Source organism: Hemicordylus capensis, chromosome 2 (genome assembly GCF_027244095.1).
Source record: "Hemicordylus capensis ecotype Gifberg chromosome 2, rHemCap1.1.pri, whole genome shotgun sequence".
NCBI lineage: Eukaryota > Metazoa > Chordata > Lepidosauria > Squamata > Cordylidae > Hemicordylus > Hemicordylus capensis.
Genome location: NC_069658.1, coordinates 395,826,651 through 395,842,925, shown reverse-complemented (window position 1 = coordinate 395,842,925; position 16,275 = coordinate 395,826,651). Strand labels below are relative to the sequence as shown.

The window sequence follows — 16,275 nt, the reverse complement described above, 5'->3', positions numbered from 1 at the left end:
GCTCTTCTTTGAAAGCACACTGTTGATCACAGTTTCCTTATTCATTTTGGCTTAAGACAGAAAAGGGGAAAAAAAATACTGTTCAAGGAATCTGATCACAGAACAGAATCACAGAACGTTAGAGCTGGAAGAGACCTTAGAGGTCTTCTGTTCCAACCCTCTGCTTGGTGCAGAAAAGTGCTACAGGAGGGCTGCTCAACTTCTGCCCTCCAGCTGTTTTTGGACTACAACTCCCACAGTCCCCAGCCACAGTGGCTAATAACCAGGGATTATGGGAGTTGTAGGACAACCTCTGCAGAAGGGCCAAATTTAAGCAGCCCTGTGCTACAGCGTCCCTGACAGATGGCTGACCAGCCTCTGTTGGAAAACCTATGGAGAAGGAGACATCTTCTATTCAGAGAACAGCCTGTTTGAGGGCTCTAAGAAGCACCCCAATCTGTCCTTTGGATCTGCAGGCTTGCAGACTCCATCTTGGTTGGAACTCATCCTGAGAGCATGACTCCCCTTCAACCTTCTGGATATGGAAAACGCTCAAGGCAGTCGCTTGGCATAAGCAGCTCGGGTTAGCAATCCCCAGGTCAAAAGTACAAACATGTGACTATTTGGTGCTCCTCCCTCATAGCTCCTCTTTGTGTAAATACACAAACGAGGTTATTTGGCTGGGCAGATGAGGGTCAAAGTAACTATTTTCTAAGGAATCGTTACAACTTCCATGGTTGCAGCACTAATTGCATCTGCAGAAACACAGATGAAGCTGTCTCACGCTCACCCAGCAATCACCAGCCCTAATGGAACAGGTCTTTAGGGTCTAAAGGAAGTCTTATCTTGCACCTGGAGGAACTTCCCAGTGAGCCAGATGAATTTTGTCGGTTCATTCACCCTAGCCTATACAATTCGCCCAAACCATTACTTCCACTCTGCATCTAGAGCACACCCAACCAAGACTGAATAGGACAATGTGGATTCTTTTGTCCACCACGGATGTCACCCTCATCAGCAAAGAGGTGTGGTCTGCGTATGGCCCAAAGGCAGGTTTCTGCCTATTTGCAACCCAAATCCCATCAAGCAACATGCTTCTTTTTTAGAACCACTGCCTGGGTGGGCTTGTGACTTGGCATTGCCATTCCATCTGCCTGTGTGTTGGCCCTTGTGCCTGTTCCACTTCCAGCCTCCAGTTTGGACTGGTCTCTAAGTCCAACCTGTGCAGCCCGCTAGGTTGCTTCAGAGAGCTAGTCATTTGAGATCAGACCACCTTTAGGCTTTTCCTGGTTTCCTGGCTTGTGATTGGCACACTTGCCTCTGCACCCCATGTTCCTGCCTGTTCCTGTGGAGAGGTCCCTCAGCACCCGCTGAGCATCAAGGGTGACAGATGACCCACTGGAAGGATTCAGGTATACTAAACAACCTAGGTTCTAACCCTCTTGCTCCTTGCTCTCTTTAAAGTCTAATACTGCTCCCTTAGACCTTTTCTCTGGCCAGCCTTGAGGTTATTTTAATTTAGACCTCAAGCTAAAACACCTCTTTGTCAAATGAGTCTTATTAGGTAATGTTGTGTTGCTTATTTTGATTAATCAATTTCTTTGCATTTCTGTACCCTTATTACCCTTAATAAATCTGATTGCATTTTATCCCAATCTCTGTCATTATTTCCAGACCAAAGTTTTGCACAAATTGAACACTCAGATTTGCTGATTTCTCAGATTTGCTGATTTCCCACATGTATTAGCCCCAAAAGTTAGTCAGGAGTATGTAATCAGCACTCCAGAGCAGTTTCATTAACCGCTCACACAGACTGCTCCCCTATCGAACAGCCCTTACGCTCAGAAAATTCTCCCTAATGTGTATCCTAAACCTCCTTCTTTGCAATTTCTACCCACTGATTCTAGTCCTGCCCTCTTGAGCAACAGAGAACAAGTCCACTCCTCCTACTACATGATAGCCCTGCAGATATTTGAAGAGGGCTATCATACCTTCCCCTTAGTCTTTTCTTCTCCAGTCTAAACATTCTACCTACCTACCTATTTAATTCAACATGTATGTCCTCCTCTTCCTCCAGGGACCCCAAAGGAGCATACATAGTTATATTTACTCTCACAGCAACCCTGTTAGCCTGAGAGATATGTGACTGGCCCAGGGCCACCCAGTAAGTTTCATGGCTGACCAGGGATTTGAACTCAGTTCTCCCTGGTCCTAGTCCAACACTCCAACCTAGTCACTACAATGGCTCTCTCCTTCAATTGTTCCTCTCAGAACTTGGTTTCCAGACCCCTCATCATAAAATGGGTCCAGTCTTGTGGCTTGTATGATTCCAAATGATTTATTCTGATTTCTGACTGGTCATTCTTGGGTTTCTCACTCAAGGGAAGAGCAACACATTTTGTATGCTGCCAGGAAGATGGGGCAAGGGGGGAAACTGGGGGTGGGAGTAAAGCAAAGCAGGAGAAGAGTAGTGGTAGAGTGGAGCTGGGTGGGAGGCTAGGAAGAGCCAATGCATGGAAGTTTGGGCATGGGTGGGGTGGAGTGGTAGCGCCTCCCTGCACTACCTCAGACATTGGGATTGTGCTTGGGCTAGCTCTTGCCCAGTATCAGGGCTAGTGAAAAGCTGGCAACCCTAGACTGCAGTGCCTTGCTAAATTTCTCCTTTGTCCAACCAACAGAAACTGCAAGTTCTCTATTAACAGCAACCAGCAGCAATCCAGGGGGCAGCTGTTCCTCATGTTGTAAAGAAAAGAGCATTCCTCTATGCTGTGCTGTATTCTGTCCTCCTGTTCCATGCATGCAATGTGGTGTTTTGTAACACACACACACACACACACATCATTTAGCACTGGGATTGGTTTGTCTCAGCAGCCTTTGAAACACAACAGCAAGATTCTGATTTTAAACATCTCCTTGTTTACCAGCCATCAAGCCAACTGAACAAGTGTTCCAGCATTAGAGCTGGAAAGCTGACTTAACTTGCTACCATAAGGAAGACCTCCCTGGAGGCACTCAACTCTGACAGAGTTCATTAAAAATATCCCTGCACTGCTCCAGCTGAAGGTCAAGCAGGAATAGGAGCAGGAGATGGAGACTAGTTTGTCTAAGCAAGACATATCTGGAGGAGAGCTGTTCTTGTGGTAGCAAGCATGACTTGTCCTCTTAGCTAAGCAGGGTCTGCCCTGGTTGCATTTGAATGGGAGACTAGAAGTGTGAGCACTGCAAGATATTCCCTTTAGGGGATGGAGCCGCTCTGGGAAGAGCAGAAGGTTTCAAATTCCCTCTCTTGCTTCTCCAAGATAGGGCTGAGAGAGATTCCTGCCTGCAGCCTTTAAGAAGCCGCTGCCAGTCTGTGAAGACAATACTGAGCTAGATAGACCAAGGGTCTGACTCAGTGTATGGCAGCTTCCTATGTTCCTATGTTCCTAATAGACATCTCAGTTCCAATTGGGATGGAGATTTTATATTCTGTGCATCAGTAAAGTGGTCTCCTGTACCTGCTGGAGTTTTGCTTCCTTTTGTGCAGCTCTTTTGGTGTGGCCTTTTCTCTGAGTACCATTATGCAAACCCATGAGAAGTCCATACCTTGAGATTCCAAATACAATCAATAAACACAATAAGCATTTCTCCATTAGTTCATCACCAGGACATATAAAACCTCTGGAGGAAGCAACCTGTCCAAAGCCAAGGCTATTCTTGAGTGCTAGATCCTTCCAGACTCTGCTGGCTCTCAGCCCAGTGTTCCTCAGAAGGCCCTTGCTGCCTCAGTGTCCTCCTTCTAGACTCCCCATGCAAGTCTCCGTGATCCATCATGGGTTCTTTTCCCTGGTACAGCTAATGCTGCCTGGTACTGGCTTAGCTGCCAGTCTATGAACAAGGGACGAGATTTCTTCAGTCTCTCAGGTAGCATAATGAAATCCTGCAGAGACAGAGATGATTGCCGCAGAGAAACTTTGTTTTGAGGCCAACAAATTGAGAATTAGATATTCGCTTCAGCTGATATTAAGACCAGAGTACTTAAAGGACCACCTTCTGCTACATTAACCTGCCCAATCTTTGAGACCTGATTCTGAGGCCCTTCTGTGGATACCCCACCCAGGTAGGTGGTGACTGGGGAAACCTTTTCCAGCTGTTACCTCATTTTTTTGAATAGCCTCCATAGACAGCTTTGCAGAACCCCCACATTATTGTCATCCAGGCAAAGACATTTCTTTTTTCCAAAGCCCTTAACAGAATGTTTTATTGCCTTTTATTGAGTCTATGCTTTTACTAGTTGCTGTCTTATTAATTTTGTCTGTTTTGTTTTACTAATGATTGCAGTTTTATTGCTTGTTTTACAACAATTATTACTCTGTCCTTTTGAAGATGCTTTCTCAAAAAGTGATGGGGAGGGGGAACACACAGGAAGTTGCCATATATTGAGTCAGACCCTTGATCCATCTAGCTCAGTATTGTCTACACAGACTGGCAGCAGTGGCTTCTCCAAGGTTGCAGGCAGGAGTCTCTCTCAGCCCTATCTTGAAGATGCCAAGGAGGGAACTTGGAACCTTCTGCATGCAAGCATGCAGGTGCTCTTCCCTGAGCAACTCCATCCCCTGAGGAGAATGTATCTCACAGTGTTCACACATGTAGTCTCCCATTCAAATGCACACAAGGGAGGACTCTGCTTAGAAAAGGGGACAATTCATGCTTGCTACCACAAGACCAACTCTCCAGCATAAGTGGGGTGGGTACTTTATGAATTGAGAGGGGTGCTGGTCTTCTGGTAGCGAGCATGACTTGTCCCCTTAGCTAAGCAGGGTCTGCCCTGGTTGCATATGAAAGGGAGACTAGAAGTGTGAGCCTGTAAGATATTCCCCTCAGGGGATAGAGCTGCTCTGGGAAGAGTAGAAGGTTCCAAGTTCCCTCTCTGACTTCTCCAAGATAGGGCTGAGAGAGATTCCTGCCTGCAACATTGGAGAAGCCACTGCCAGTCTGTGTGGACAATACTGAGCTAGATGGACCAATGGTCATACTCCGTATATGGCAGTTTCCTATGTTCCTATGTCTTGGTTCCCAGAAAACTGATAAATAATTATGATTTTTATATTTAGATATGACACTGAGCAGTCCAGCATCTGAGCTCAGCATGTCAGATGAAACTTTTCTGAACATCCACTTGCAACTGCTGCAACCTAAATCATTAAGGGAGGACTCTCCCTTCTTTCCCTTTGAAATACAAATGGAAATAAATTCTTGAGCAAAAACTTCAGGCACCCTCGCAATTGCCTAGGGGGGCAGTTCCCTTTTATTTGGAAATAGCTGATACATCTTCCCTTCTCATCTGGCTTGGCTCTGCCGGCATGAATAATGAAGCCAGCTCTCCTGAGCATCTGACAGCGGCAAAGAGGCATCCGTTTTGCTTTCTCGACAGAAGAAAGGTGTTGAAAAGTGCTGGGTCACGTGCATGGGGTGAGGAGAGAGCTGTTTTTCTTTCTTTCAGATTTTACACAATATTAGAAAATGCTCTAGCCCAACATCTTGACATACATACACCCCCTTTCTTTACTCTGAAATCCTCCGTGATGAGTTGGAAAGTTGCTAGCACTGCCGGAAAAGAATCCAGGGGGCACTGTGACGTAAGAGGAAAGGTTTACTCAAGTTTGGGCAATTAAAGGGACTACAGCAAAAGCTTGTTTGCAATGGATCTGTGATTATTCTCAGGGCTGGATGCCGCCCTAGGCGCTTCCTTGGTCTTCTCTCAAGTGTTGCGAGAGCTGTCCGTGGTGCTGATCCGTGTCCGAAGAGCAGCGTTCGCAGGAGGTTGTGGAGAGTTCCCAGTGCTGCTGCTTCGCTGAATGCTGGAAGAAGCGTCGCTCTTGGGCGACAGGAGCCGGCCTTCCTACTGAAAGCGGCGGCGGCGGCGGCGGGGGGGCGGGGGGACCCTTCCCAGGCTCTGCAGCCCTCTGGATTCGTCAAGGCTGCGAGGTGCTCGCTTGCTCAGCACTTTGCAATCCGACGCGAAACCGAACCCAAAGCGTCAACAACAACCCGCTGCCTTCAACCCTGTCCAGTTCAGGGCGAGCTCTCTTTGGATGCGTTTCATTTGCGCCTTTTCCCCTCCAGGAAAATGTAGCAGGCTTGAGTCAGGGAAAGTACTGCGCTCGCTTGCTGCATTGAGGTCTGGCCCGGAGCCGTTGCTTTTAGCATTGACGCAAGAACATTAGTCTCGAGGAGGAGGGAATGGAGACACACTGGGGCTATCAGAGCGGGGCTGGCAGCCCGTATGCCTACTCGGGGATGGGCGCCAATGGAACTGGCATCCAAAACAGCACTTGCTACGACGAAGATCTTCTGCACAAGGTACAGGCACGCTCTGTGTGTGTGTGTGTGTAAGGGAGAGAGCATGAGCAGGAATTAAAATCATGAGCACTGCATGAAAGAACATAAAGAAGGGAAAGAGCGCTTTTGTTTTTGTTTTAAAAAGAGGGGTGGGCTTGGGGGAGGATGGAGACTTAGAACGCCAGTTGTTTACGATGACGGCTGATTGATATATAGTGTGATCACTGTGCTGAATGCCTCTCAAGTGGAATGTAAGAGGCGAGCTCCCACTGCAAAGGGCTTGCAGGTCTCCTTAAGAACAGCAAGTGAAAGGGGGAGGGGAGGGAGAGATTGGGGTGACACGTCAAGATTGTGATTCCACGCAGCATACGTTTAACTTCAAAGAAAGAGGAGGAAAGTTTAAAAGGGGGGGGGAGGGACCTGCTATCTAAGTCTAATCATGATGCCTGAACTGTCTTTTTAAAAGGACCCAAGTCTTAAACCTACACCTTTGCATCAGCTCCCTCTCAATTATGAGTGCAAATATTTGCAAACAAAACAAAACAAAACCCAAACCCTACACAAACAGAGGAAGACACTTAAAGACTAACAGATTTATCGAGGCTTACAGAGGCGTTCTTCCCCCTGGACTTCAGGGCCAAGTTCTCCAGGGCCTCCACATCCCCTGTGGCCCCCCAAATCCTCTTTAGTCTGTCTTGGTGGTGTGTTTGCCAATGCCGTGCTTTATTTTAGAGTGTGGGGAAAGAAATATGTGAGATAGGAATATGTTAAGTTGTGTGTTTCTGCTAATGCATATTTGTATAAATATACCTGTTTTATATTCTTACATTCTTATGAGTTCAGTTGCTGTTTGTATCCTCAAGAACCCACGTGTTAAAAATACTGTGTGGGTCACAGTGTGTTTGTAGGGGGTTGATGCTTAACTTGCAGTGGCAGGGGGGGCTTCCAAAGGCCTTTAGTTCCGGGCTCCAAAATTACCTAGGTACACCTCTGGTGGCTTAGGAACAACATATAAGATTATTTTTCTGTTGCCTGCCATACATACTAACGGCTTCTCCTTTAGTACCTGCAATGTCTGGAATGACCAAAAGATGGCGATAATGAGCTCTGAATGCAATGGGACATTAATGCCAGGCTGTCGCTTATTTATAGAACTCGACAAAGAGCAGCACTGCAAGGAACTTTCAATTTGCCAGTAAATTATGGAGGCCCGATCTGTTTTAGTATACTCTCTTGTTAGCACAACACAGCTGTTGAGCAACAGCAACTGCTAGACCCCTATTTATTTCCAAGCACTAATGAGGATAATTCAGAAAGGGGATGCAACCAGGCACTGAAATTAAAGGGAAATACTGCATGTTTGCTAAAACAGATCCTAATGAGAGATTTTGGAAACTTGACATGTGAGCTCCGACAAGCTCTGTTGCTCAAAATCTTTGGGGAAAGCCCACTCTTCCAGTGCCAGCCGGACAGCTATTTTATTGGATTGCTGTATCGTGCATCTCTCTAGCATCCCTGCATGTATTCTGTATCTTTCTGTTTTCTAACAGCCATAGGCTGTTTTCTTTTTCCAGAGATGCTCAATTTCAATCTGAAGGTCCTTGTATTTAGTTATTTTCTCCAGTTGTTTTTCACCGACTTGTCTATTCCCTGGGATTGCAATATCAATTATTAGAGCCCGATTCTTCTCGATGACTGTCAGATCCAGCGTACTTTGCGCTAAATGCCTATCAGTTTGTATTCTAAAATTCCAAAGGATTTTTGCCTCCTCATTTTCTGTGACCTTCTCAAATGGATGATTCCACCAATTCTTGCTTGCTGGCAATTTGTAATTCTTGCAAAAGTTCCAGTGGATCATCACAGCAACTTTATTGGGTCTTTTCTTATAATCAGTCTGTGCGATTTTCTTACAACAACATACCAGATGCTTAACTGTCTCATCCGCTTCCTTGCATAACCAACACTTACCATCTTTCTGGGTCTTATCAATTTTTGCTTTTATAACATTTGTTCATAGTGATTGTTCCTGGGCTGCCAAAATGAGCCCTTCCATTTCTTTCTTCAGTGTCCCCTTCTTTAACCACTGCCATGTTGTGCTACTGTTGACTTTTGATTGTATGTCATTAAAGAACTGACCGTGCAATGGTTTGTTGTGCCATTTTTCTTGATTCCTCATCTGCTGTTTTTTGTATTCATTGTTTGATTCCTTTATTTTCAATAGTCCTGACTTACTCACTTCCGGTAGCATTTCTTCTTGGCTTTCATTGGTGTATTCCGCCAATGCTCATTTTTCTTCTTCAGCAGACTGTCCGACTTGCAACATTCCATGTCCACCTTCATTTCTTGGCAGGTACAACCTATCAGTATCACTTATTTCTTGTTTATACAGTCAGACAGTTGTTATTGGCTGGTTTGTTTTATCCAGACATCGAGTCCTTCCCAAGGACCAGGGATGGCTAGATTTTATTATCAATATTGTTGTTGTTATAGATATCATTGCAAAATATAGGCTGTTCCAAATAAAGCTGCTTTTTTAAATTGGCTGGTGGCTTTTTTGTAGTGTGGTGTTGAGGTGCTCTTCAAGTTGTTTGGGAATTGCACCTAGGGCACCAATTACTACTGGGATTATTTTGGTCTTCTTCTGCCACAGCCTTTCAATTTCAGTTTGTAGATCTTTGTAGTTTGTTATTTTTTCTATTACTTTTTCTTCTATTCTGCTATCCCCTGGTATTGCTATGTCAATTATTTTGACGTTTTTCTTTCTTCTCGACTACAGTTATATCTGGTGTATTGTGTGGCAGATGTTTGTTTGTAGTCGAAAGTCCCATAATATTTTTGCATCTTCACTTGCTACAACCTTTTCAATTTTATGGTCCCACCAATTTTTGGCTACAGGTACGGTAGCTTGTATTTTTTGCAGATGTTCCAGTGTATCATCCCTGCTACCTTTATTATTTCTTGTTTACACAGTCAGACAGGTGTTATTGACTGGTTTGTTTTATCCAAACATCGAGTCCTTCCCAAGGACCTGGGATGCCAGAATTTTATTGTCAATTGTTATAGATATTGTCGCAGAATATAGGCTGTTCCCAGTAAAGCTGCTTTTTGTAATTGGCTGATAGTGATTTCTGTGTCCCCTATGGTGTTGAGGTGCTCTTCAAGGTCTTTTGGAACTGCACCCAGGGCGCCAATTACCACTGGGATTATTTGGGTCTTTTTCTGCCACAGCCTTTCATTATTATTATTATTATTATTATTAGTGTTTACACAGTCAGACAGGTGTTATTGACTGGTTTGTTTTATCCAGACCTTGAGTCCTTCCCAAGGACCTGGGATGGCTGAATTTTATTATCAATGTTGTTGCTGTTATTATTATAGATATCGTCACAGTATAGGCTGTTCCCAGTAATGTTGCTTTTTGTAATTGGCTGATGGTGATTTCTGTGGCCCCTATGGTGTTGAGGTGCTCTTCAAGTTGTTTGGGAATTGCACCTAGAGTGCCAATTACCACTGCGATTATTTTGGTCTTCTTCTGCCACAGTCTTTCAATTTCAATTTGTAGAAATTGAAATTTGTAGAAATTTGTATTTTGTTTTTTTTCTATTTCTTTTTCTTCTATTCTGCTATCCCCTGGTATTGCTATGTCGATTATTTTAACTTGTTCTTCTTTCTTCTCAACTTCTTCCTTCTTCTTCTTCTTATTTATTCAATTTCTATACTGCCCTTCCAAAAATGGCTCAGGGCAGTTTACACAGAGAAACAAACAAACAAATAAGATTGAACCCTGTCCCCAAATGGCTCACCATCTAAAAAGAAACTTAAGATAGACACCAGCAACTGTCACTGGAGGTACTGTGCTGGGGGTGGATAGGGCCAGTTACTCTCCACCTGCTAAATAAAGAGAATCACCATGTTAAAAAGGTGCCTCTTTGCCAAGTTAGCAGGGGTTACTCGTTATGATGTTCTTCAGTCATGTGCCTGCCACTTCCATGTGATCAGGAAGATACATTCTTGATGTAGCAGCTCTGTCAGCACCAACCACCCAGTTCACAGGGTTTCTGGTCCTACTGTGGTCCCAGTTGTCATATGTCTTGATGTTTAAGCAATAACTACTATCAGTATTTATATGCTGTGGGATATGTTCACTTACTTCCTCCTTTTCCTGGGTTCATTTCTCTTTAGTACAGAGACATCATCAGTTTAATTTAATAATTTGTTTGCAACTAACAAATAAAGACAAAGTTGGCACACAAAAATCTTCTTTTCTTTGGATAATATCTTATGAAGAGAGGATGAAGCTCTCTTCTACAACAGCCAAAGTGGTACCCAAATGCAAGGGAGCATGTTACCCCCACCATCTCCAGAAACTGGTTGTTGCCTTAAAATTAGAGTGCTTTCTTCTGTTATCTAGCCTGCTTTGGCTACATCAGTCCTATAAGTCTGGATATAAATAGATTATGAAAGTCTGCAGCTTGTCAGAAGCTTGTCAGTCCAATTACAGAAGAGCCAAACTTTCAAGATTTCATTCATTTCTTTCCTCTCTTGTTTTCTGGTGCTTCTTTTGAGTGGGAGTGCCAGTAGGCCAGCTATCAACTCGTTAGAATGTTGGCCTAATTCTCAGAGCCAAACTAGAGGTGACATTGGGAGATTCATGGTTGAATTTCCTGTGGGTTTTTAAAATGATCATTGCACGAGTCAAAGAAGCTATCATAGGCAAGAAGACTTCTTTCAGGAAATGGAAGTCCTGCCCAAATGAAGAGAACAGAAAGGAACACAAACTCTGGCAAAAGAAATGCAAGGAGATCCCAGGAAAGCTTAAGTAACTCCCATCCTGTCACAGCAGTGCACCCCTGAATACACTGCTGGAAGGTGTGTCTAAACAATCTGGTAGACAACTATGGGAATCAGGATGCTGGACTAGATGGGCCTTGGTACTGATTCAGCAAAGCTGTTATTACGCATGAGAAGAGAGCATTTGAATTGGGGAAATGGTGTGTGTGGGGGGGTTGGGGGTGCTGTTTGTTTGCCCCATGGGGGTAAATGTACAGGTACCCATATGGTACCTGTAAATCCCCCCCCCACTGGGGGGGGCATGAGGCAAGCAGCAGCCATGAGGCAAAGAGCAGCAGGGTGGGGGAGAATTTGGACTGGGATAAATATTTCAGGGTAAAGGGTTAAAAATGCTGCCCTAGTGCTGTGCTGCCGCTGCCATCTCAACATGTAGGGATCATTAAAGAAGTGTTTCCTATAACTGCAATATAAAAGGGACCAAAAGGAAATGGCAAAAGTAATGGTGGCATTTTTACAACTACTCAGTTTGTCTTAAAGAGGGATGGAAGGAGATAGGAAAGCGAAAGGGAACAGAGAAGGGCCCTCTTCATCCGTATTTATCATTTGGGGAAACTGCAGGAGATTCAGTGATTCTGCCCTCACTGAGATGGTCCTCACTCTGATGGTGTTTGGGCTGTACCACTTCAGACAGCAAATGGACATTCATATGATTGCACCTTTCTTCCTAACCTCAAGCTTTCTGTGTAGAAGTGTGTTTTTAAAATGGAGAAATGTTCAGTTATGTGAGCCTCCACTTGCAGTCTGAAGTGGAACAGTCCAGACCCCAGTTTAGTGCCTCCATGAGGACTAGGCTGTTTTAATTTTTGTCAGGAGTCTATAGACTTTTCTAGGTGAGCCCAAATGCTTGTCACACTCAGAACAACTGTTAGGCATGTGAGATCATTCATTCATTCAGTTTATATACTGTTCTTCCTAAAGTGGCTCAAGGCAGTTTACATTTAAAAAACCACACGTAATAAAACAATTTAAAAACCATTTAAAGAATATTAAAATTAAAACTAGATATCATTAAAAGCTAGGCTAAACAGATGGGTCTTTAAGGCTCTCCTGATGGCCTCCAAGGAAGACAATCCTCTTCTATCCACGGGGAGCACGTTCCACAACCCAGGGGTGACAACTGAGAAGGCCCGATCCCAGTTCGCCACCAGATGAACTGGTGGCACCCAAAGGCCCAATCACCTCTGTTTCTGGAAGTGAGCTTAGCTGGGAGAAGACTACTTGGAGAGGGGAAGAGTCCACGATTTGGTTCAGCTTAACCCACCACTTCACCCCCTTTACCTTAAAAATCGGCTAAGCCCACCACTCCTTTATTTGTGGTTACACATGGGTGTCAGCAAATGGGCCTGTGACACTGTCATGTCAAATGTGACTCCTTCCTGCATGCTCCTTTGAATACACCAGTTCTTCTTGATTGACAAAAAGCATGAAGGTTGTTGTGGATCAAACCCAGTTGTCGCAAAACCTCGTAAGCCAGTATGTTGTTCCTTTTTTTATTGTGGACTTTATACCTTCTGTGCAGGTTTCTGCAGGCTTATAAAGACAGACTTCTTCTGACTTGAGAACATCTTTGATAAATCAGAGAATGAAGGTCTGGAAAGGAGCAGAAGGCCATTGTAATTCTTGGTGGCAAAGTGCTCCATATCCAGTTATCCCTGACAGAGTAATGAAGTTGGTCCTTATGGAAATCATTGTAATTTTTTTTAGTGAAATAAACTTTGTAAGCAAAAAATATCTTTGTTCATCCAAATTGCTATGTGGCAGAACCGGAGAGCTGAAGCAAGCAGGGTAGACTAACCCAAAGGTGTCCATAAGACAAGGAATGTTTTTGGACTGTGCAAGCAAACTGTGCTGTGGTCAAGGAAATTATTGTGAAAACACCCTGAGTCATCATCACCTGCAAACCTTTGCTAATGCCCAATAGGGCAATTGGATTCTGAACACGAGTGAATGGCATTCATTTGATTTACTTCTAGGAACAATTTCTTAATATTTGGCACCAGTCCATGTCATCCCCTCTCTAGGGGCCTTTCCTGACACCAGTTTACTGTGGGCTTTTTAGAGATTCTGTCGTAGTTTCTCACAGGCTCTCTCCAGATGCTAGGGATGTGCAAAAAATTTCAGGCACAGAACGATCTGTGCCCGAAATGAACAATTTTGGGTGATTTGGGGCCGAACCGAATCACCCCCGATGTCCCCCGATATTTTTTGGGCACGAGCCGAATCACCCGAATTTCGGACCCGAAAAATTCGGGTGATTCGGTTCATGGTTGATTTTTGGTGATTTTTTGAAGTTTTAGTGACGTTGGGGCAGTTCGGGGGCATAGCATGGGATCTGGGCAAAAGGAGTGGTGTGGGGTGGTAGTGCCTAATGGGTGCAGGCTACCACCCCAATTTCAGGGGGATTGGGCAAAGGGCTGATTTTTGGTAAATTTCTGAAATTTTCATGTCTTTGGGGCAGATTGGGGCAGGAAGTGGGGCCTGGGGCAGAATAGTGGGGTGGGGTGGTAGTGCCTAATGGGTTCAGGCTACCACCCCAATTTCAGGGGGTTTGGACAAAGTGGTGATTTTTTGAGAATTTTTGAAGTTTTAGTGACTTTGGGGCAGTTTGGGGGCAGAAAGTGGATCTGCCCCAAAAGAGTGGGGTGGAGTGGTAGTGCCTAATGGGTGGAGGCTACCACCCCAATTTCAGGGGGATTGGGCAGAGGGCTGATTTTTTGATAATTTTTGAAGTTTGGGTGTCTTTGGGGCAGATTGGGGGCAGAAAGTGGATCTGCCCCAAAGGAGTGGGGTGGGCTGGTAGATAGTGCCTAATGGGTGGAGGCTACCACCCATCCCCAATTTAAGAGTGATTGGGCAGAGGGGTGAATTTTGGTGAATTTATTTTTATGAGGTTTGTCTTCATAAGGTGAAGTGTGCTAAATTGATTACTTCCTCATATTATTCATAGTAATTGAGGTGTGAAAAAGTGAAAGTGGGGTCATGAGAGTTGTCTAATTGAAAAAAAATCTCATTTGCTATGATACAAAGAGAATTCACACCTCAGAAGTTTTGCACCCATTAGGCACTACCACCCCACCCCACTCCTTTTGCCCAGATTCCATGCTATGCCCCCGAACTGCCCCAAAGTCACTAAAACTTCAAAAATTCACCAAAAATCAGGACTTTGCCCAATCCCCCTGAAATTGGGGTGGTAGACTCTACCCATTGGGCACTACCACCCCACCCCAAAATTTTGCCCCTGGGCCCCCTTTTACCCCCCCCGAATCGATTCGGATTCGGATTAAATCCGAATCCGAACCGAATCAAGGGTGATTCGGGTGACCCAGATTCGGGCACAAAACAGAACAGGGGTGATTCGGTTCGGGTCCGAGCCGAATCACCCGAAAACCCGAATTGCACACCCCTACCAGATGCTGCTTGTGTTATCTTTCATAGATCCCTGTGCTTTCTTGCATGATGTTTTGATGCCCTGGCCATATGCTGAGCATGGACCTCACACTATTTTCACACCACCACTTGCTGGCCAGCGTTTGCAAACCCATACCTTTTCATTACTACTTGTAACATTCCGCATGTGGCCAGAGCATCAAAACAAGCTATGAGGGAGCAATGGAAATCAACAAAAGACAATGCAAGCATCTGGAATGTACATGAGAGTCCATTAGAAACTACAACGGGCACTTCAAAAAGTCCTCAGTAAGCTGCCATCTTGAAAGACCCAAGGAATTGCTCTTCCTGAATCCCTTTTGAGGGTGGCTGGGATTTCAAAGTATGGGAGAACAAGAATTTCTGAGGTAGGAAAGCCTTTCAAGTGTCTCTTTCCCCTCATCCTCTTTGAATGGATTTTCACATCCAATAATTAACAGGCTATTATTCAACATGAATTGCTGCTGGGTGGTGTTGATTTTTAGCAGAGCTGCAGTTGCATTGGTTGTGGTGTTCATCTTCTGCCCCTGGTTTAACTTGCTCCAGTGCTGCTGAGGAGTTCCCCTCATGTAGAAGTGAGGTGAGGTCCTTAATTTAACTTAGGGCCTTAATTGGACATCGGGCCTTTAAAGGCCCTATGTCACCCAAGCTAACCCCATCATCTGCAAATATGGCCACCTCTTCCACAGCTTTTTGGAAGTCCAAGTATACTATGTCACCCCAGCTAACTTGGCAAAGAGGCACTGTTTAACGTGGTGATTCTCTTTTATTTACCAGGGGGAGAGTAACTTGCCCTCTCCACCCCTAGCACAGTACTTCCAGTGACTGTTGCTGGTGTCTATCTTGTGTTCCTTTTTAGATTGTGAGCCCTTTGGGGACAGGGATCCATCTTATTTATTTATTATTTCTCTGTGTAAACCACCCTGAGCCATTTTTGGAAGGGCAGTATAGAAATTGAATTATTATTATTAATAATGATGATAATAATAATAATAGATAAATAAATAAAAGTGAAAACTCACTAGATATATTCTGCTGTGGGCTGCTCATTAACATCTTTGCATTTCCACATGTCTCACCAAACAGCTGAGTGGAAATCCATCATTTGGCAGTCAAGTGGGAACACTTGGCCCACTTCCAAATGGCAGCTTCCCAGGAAATGGGAAAGGAAAGTACCTCTTAGAAGACAGTCACTATGATTGTTGGCTTTTGGCCACAGTAAGTAGTGCGCCACCTAGTCCAGCCTATTGGAGCTAGCAGTGCTTAGCATCTCTGTCCCCTGCAGAGGCCAGAATTGTTGACCACAATACACTGGGCACTTGCAAGTCCCATCCTGCAGGAGCCCCACTAGGTTGCACTGGGACTGTATAATGTCATTCCTCTATGCCTGCTGTGTGTATGCTATGCATTTTAACATCTGGGTACCACTGGGAGCAATGCTACGGTTGGACCAGAGCTAGCAAGAAAGGAATATCTGTAGTGATGTCACCCAGCTGGCTCAAGCTGGCTCTGAAATTGCCAGCGCAACAACACCTGCGCTCCCATGTAGAAATTCACGAATAAACATAACACCCGGGAACTACTCTGATGGAAATGCTGAGAAGGTTCCATCATATTCCACCCCGCCCTTGCATGCCTCATATGTAACCACAATTTCCTGGTAGCTTTTTAGCAAGTCATCTTCCTACAAGTCAAAGT

At 44.6% G+C, this 16,275-nt stretch overlaps 1 protein-coding gene across 1 annotated transcript in view; it reads left to right on the top strand.

The window, feature by feature from the left end:
* Positions 1-5,917: 5,917 nt before the first annotated feature.
* The window catches only part of RAB37 (RAB37, member RAS oncogene family), a 133,227-nt gene continuing 122,869 nt past the window's right edge, over positions 5,918-16,275 (top strand). Inside the window, exon 1 of the mRNA XM_053298951.1 lies at positions 5,918-6,321. Within this exon, the coding sequence (XP_053154926.1) occupies positions 6,202-6,321 (120 nt within the window). The 5' untranslated portion in view covers positions 5,918-6,201. The remainder of the gene's footprint in view (positions 6,322-16,275) is intronic.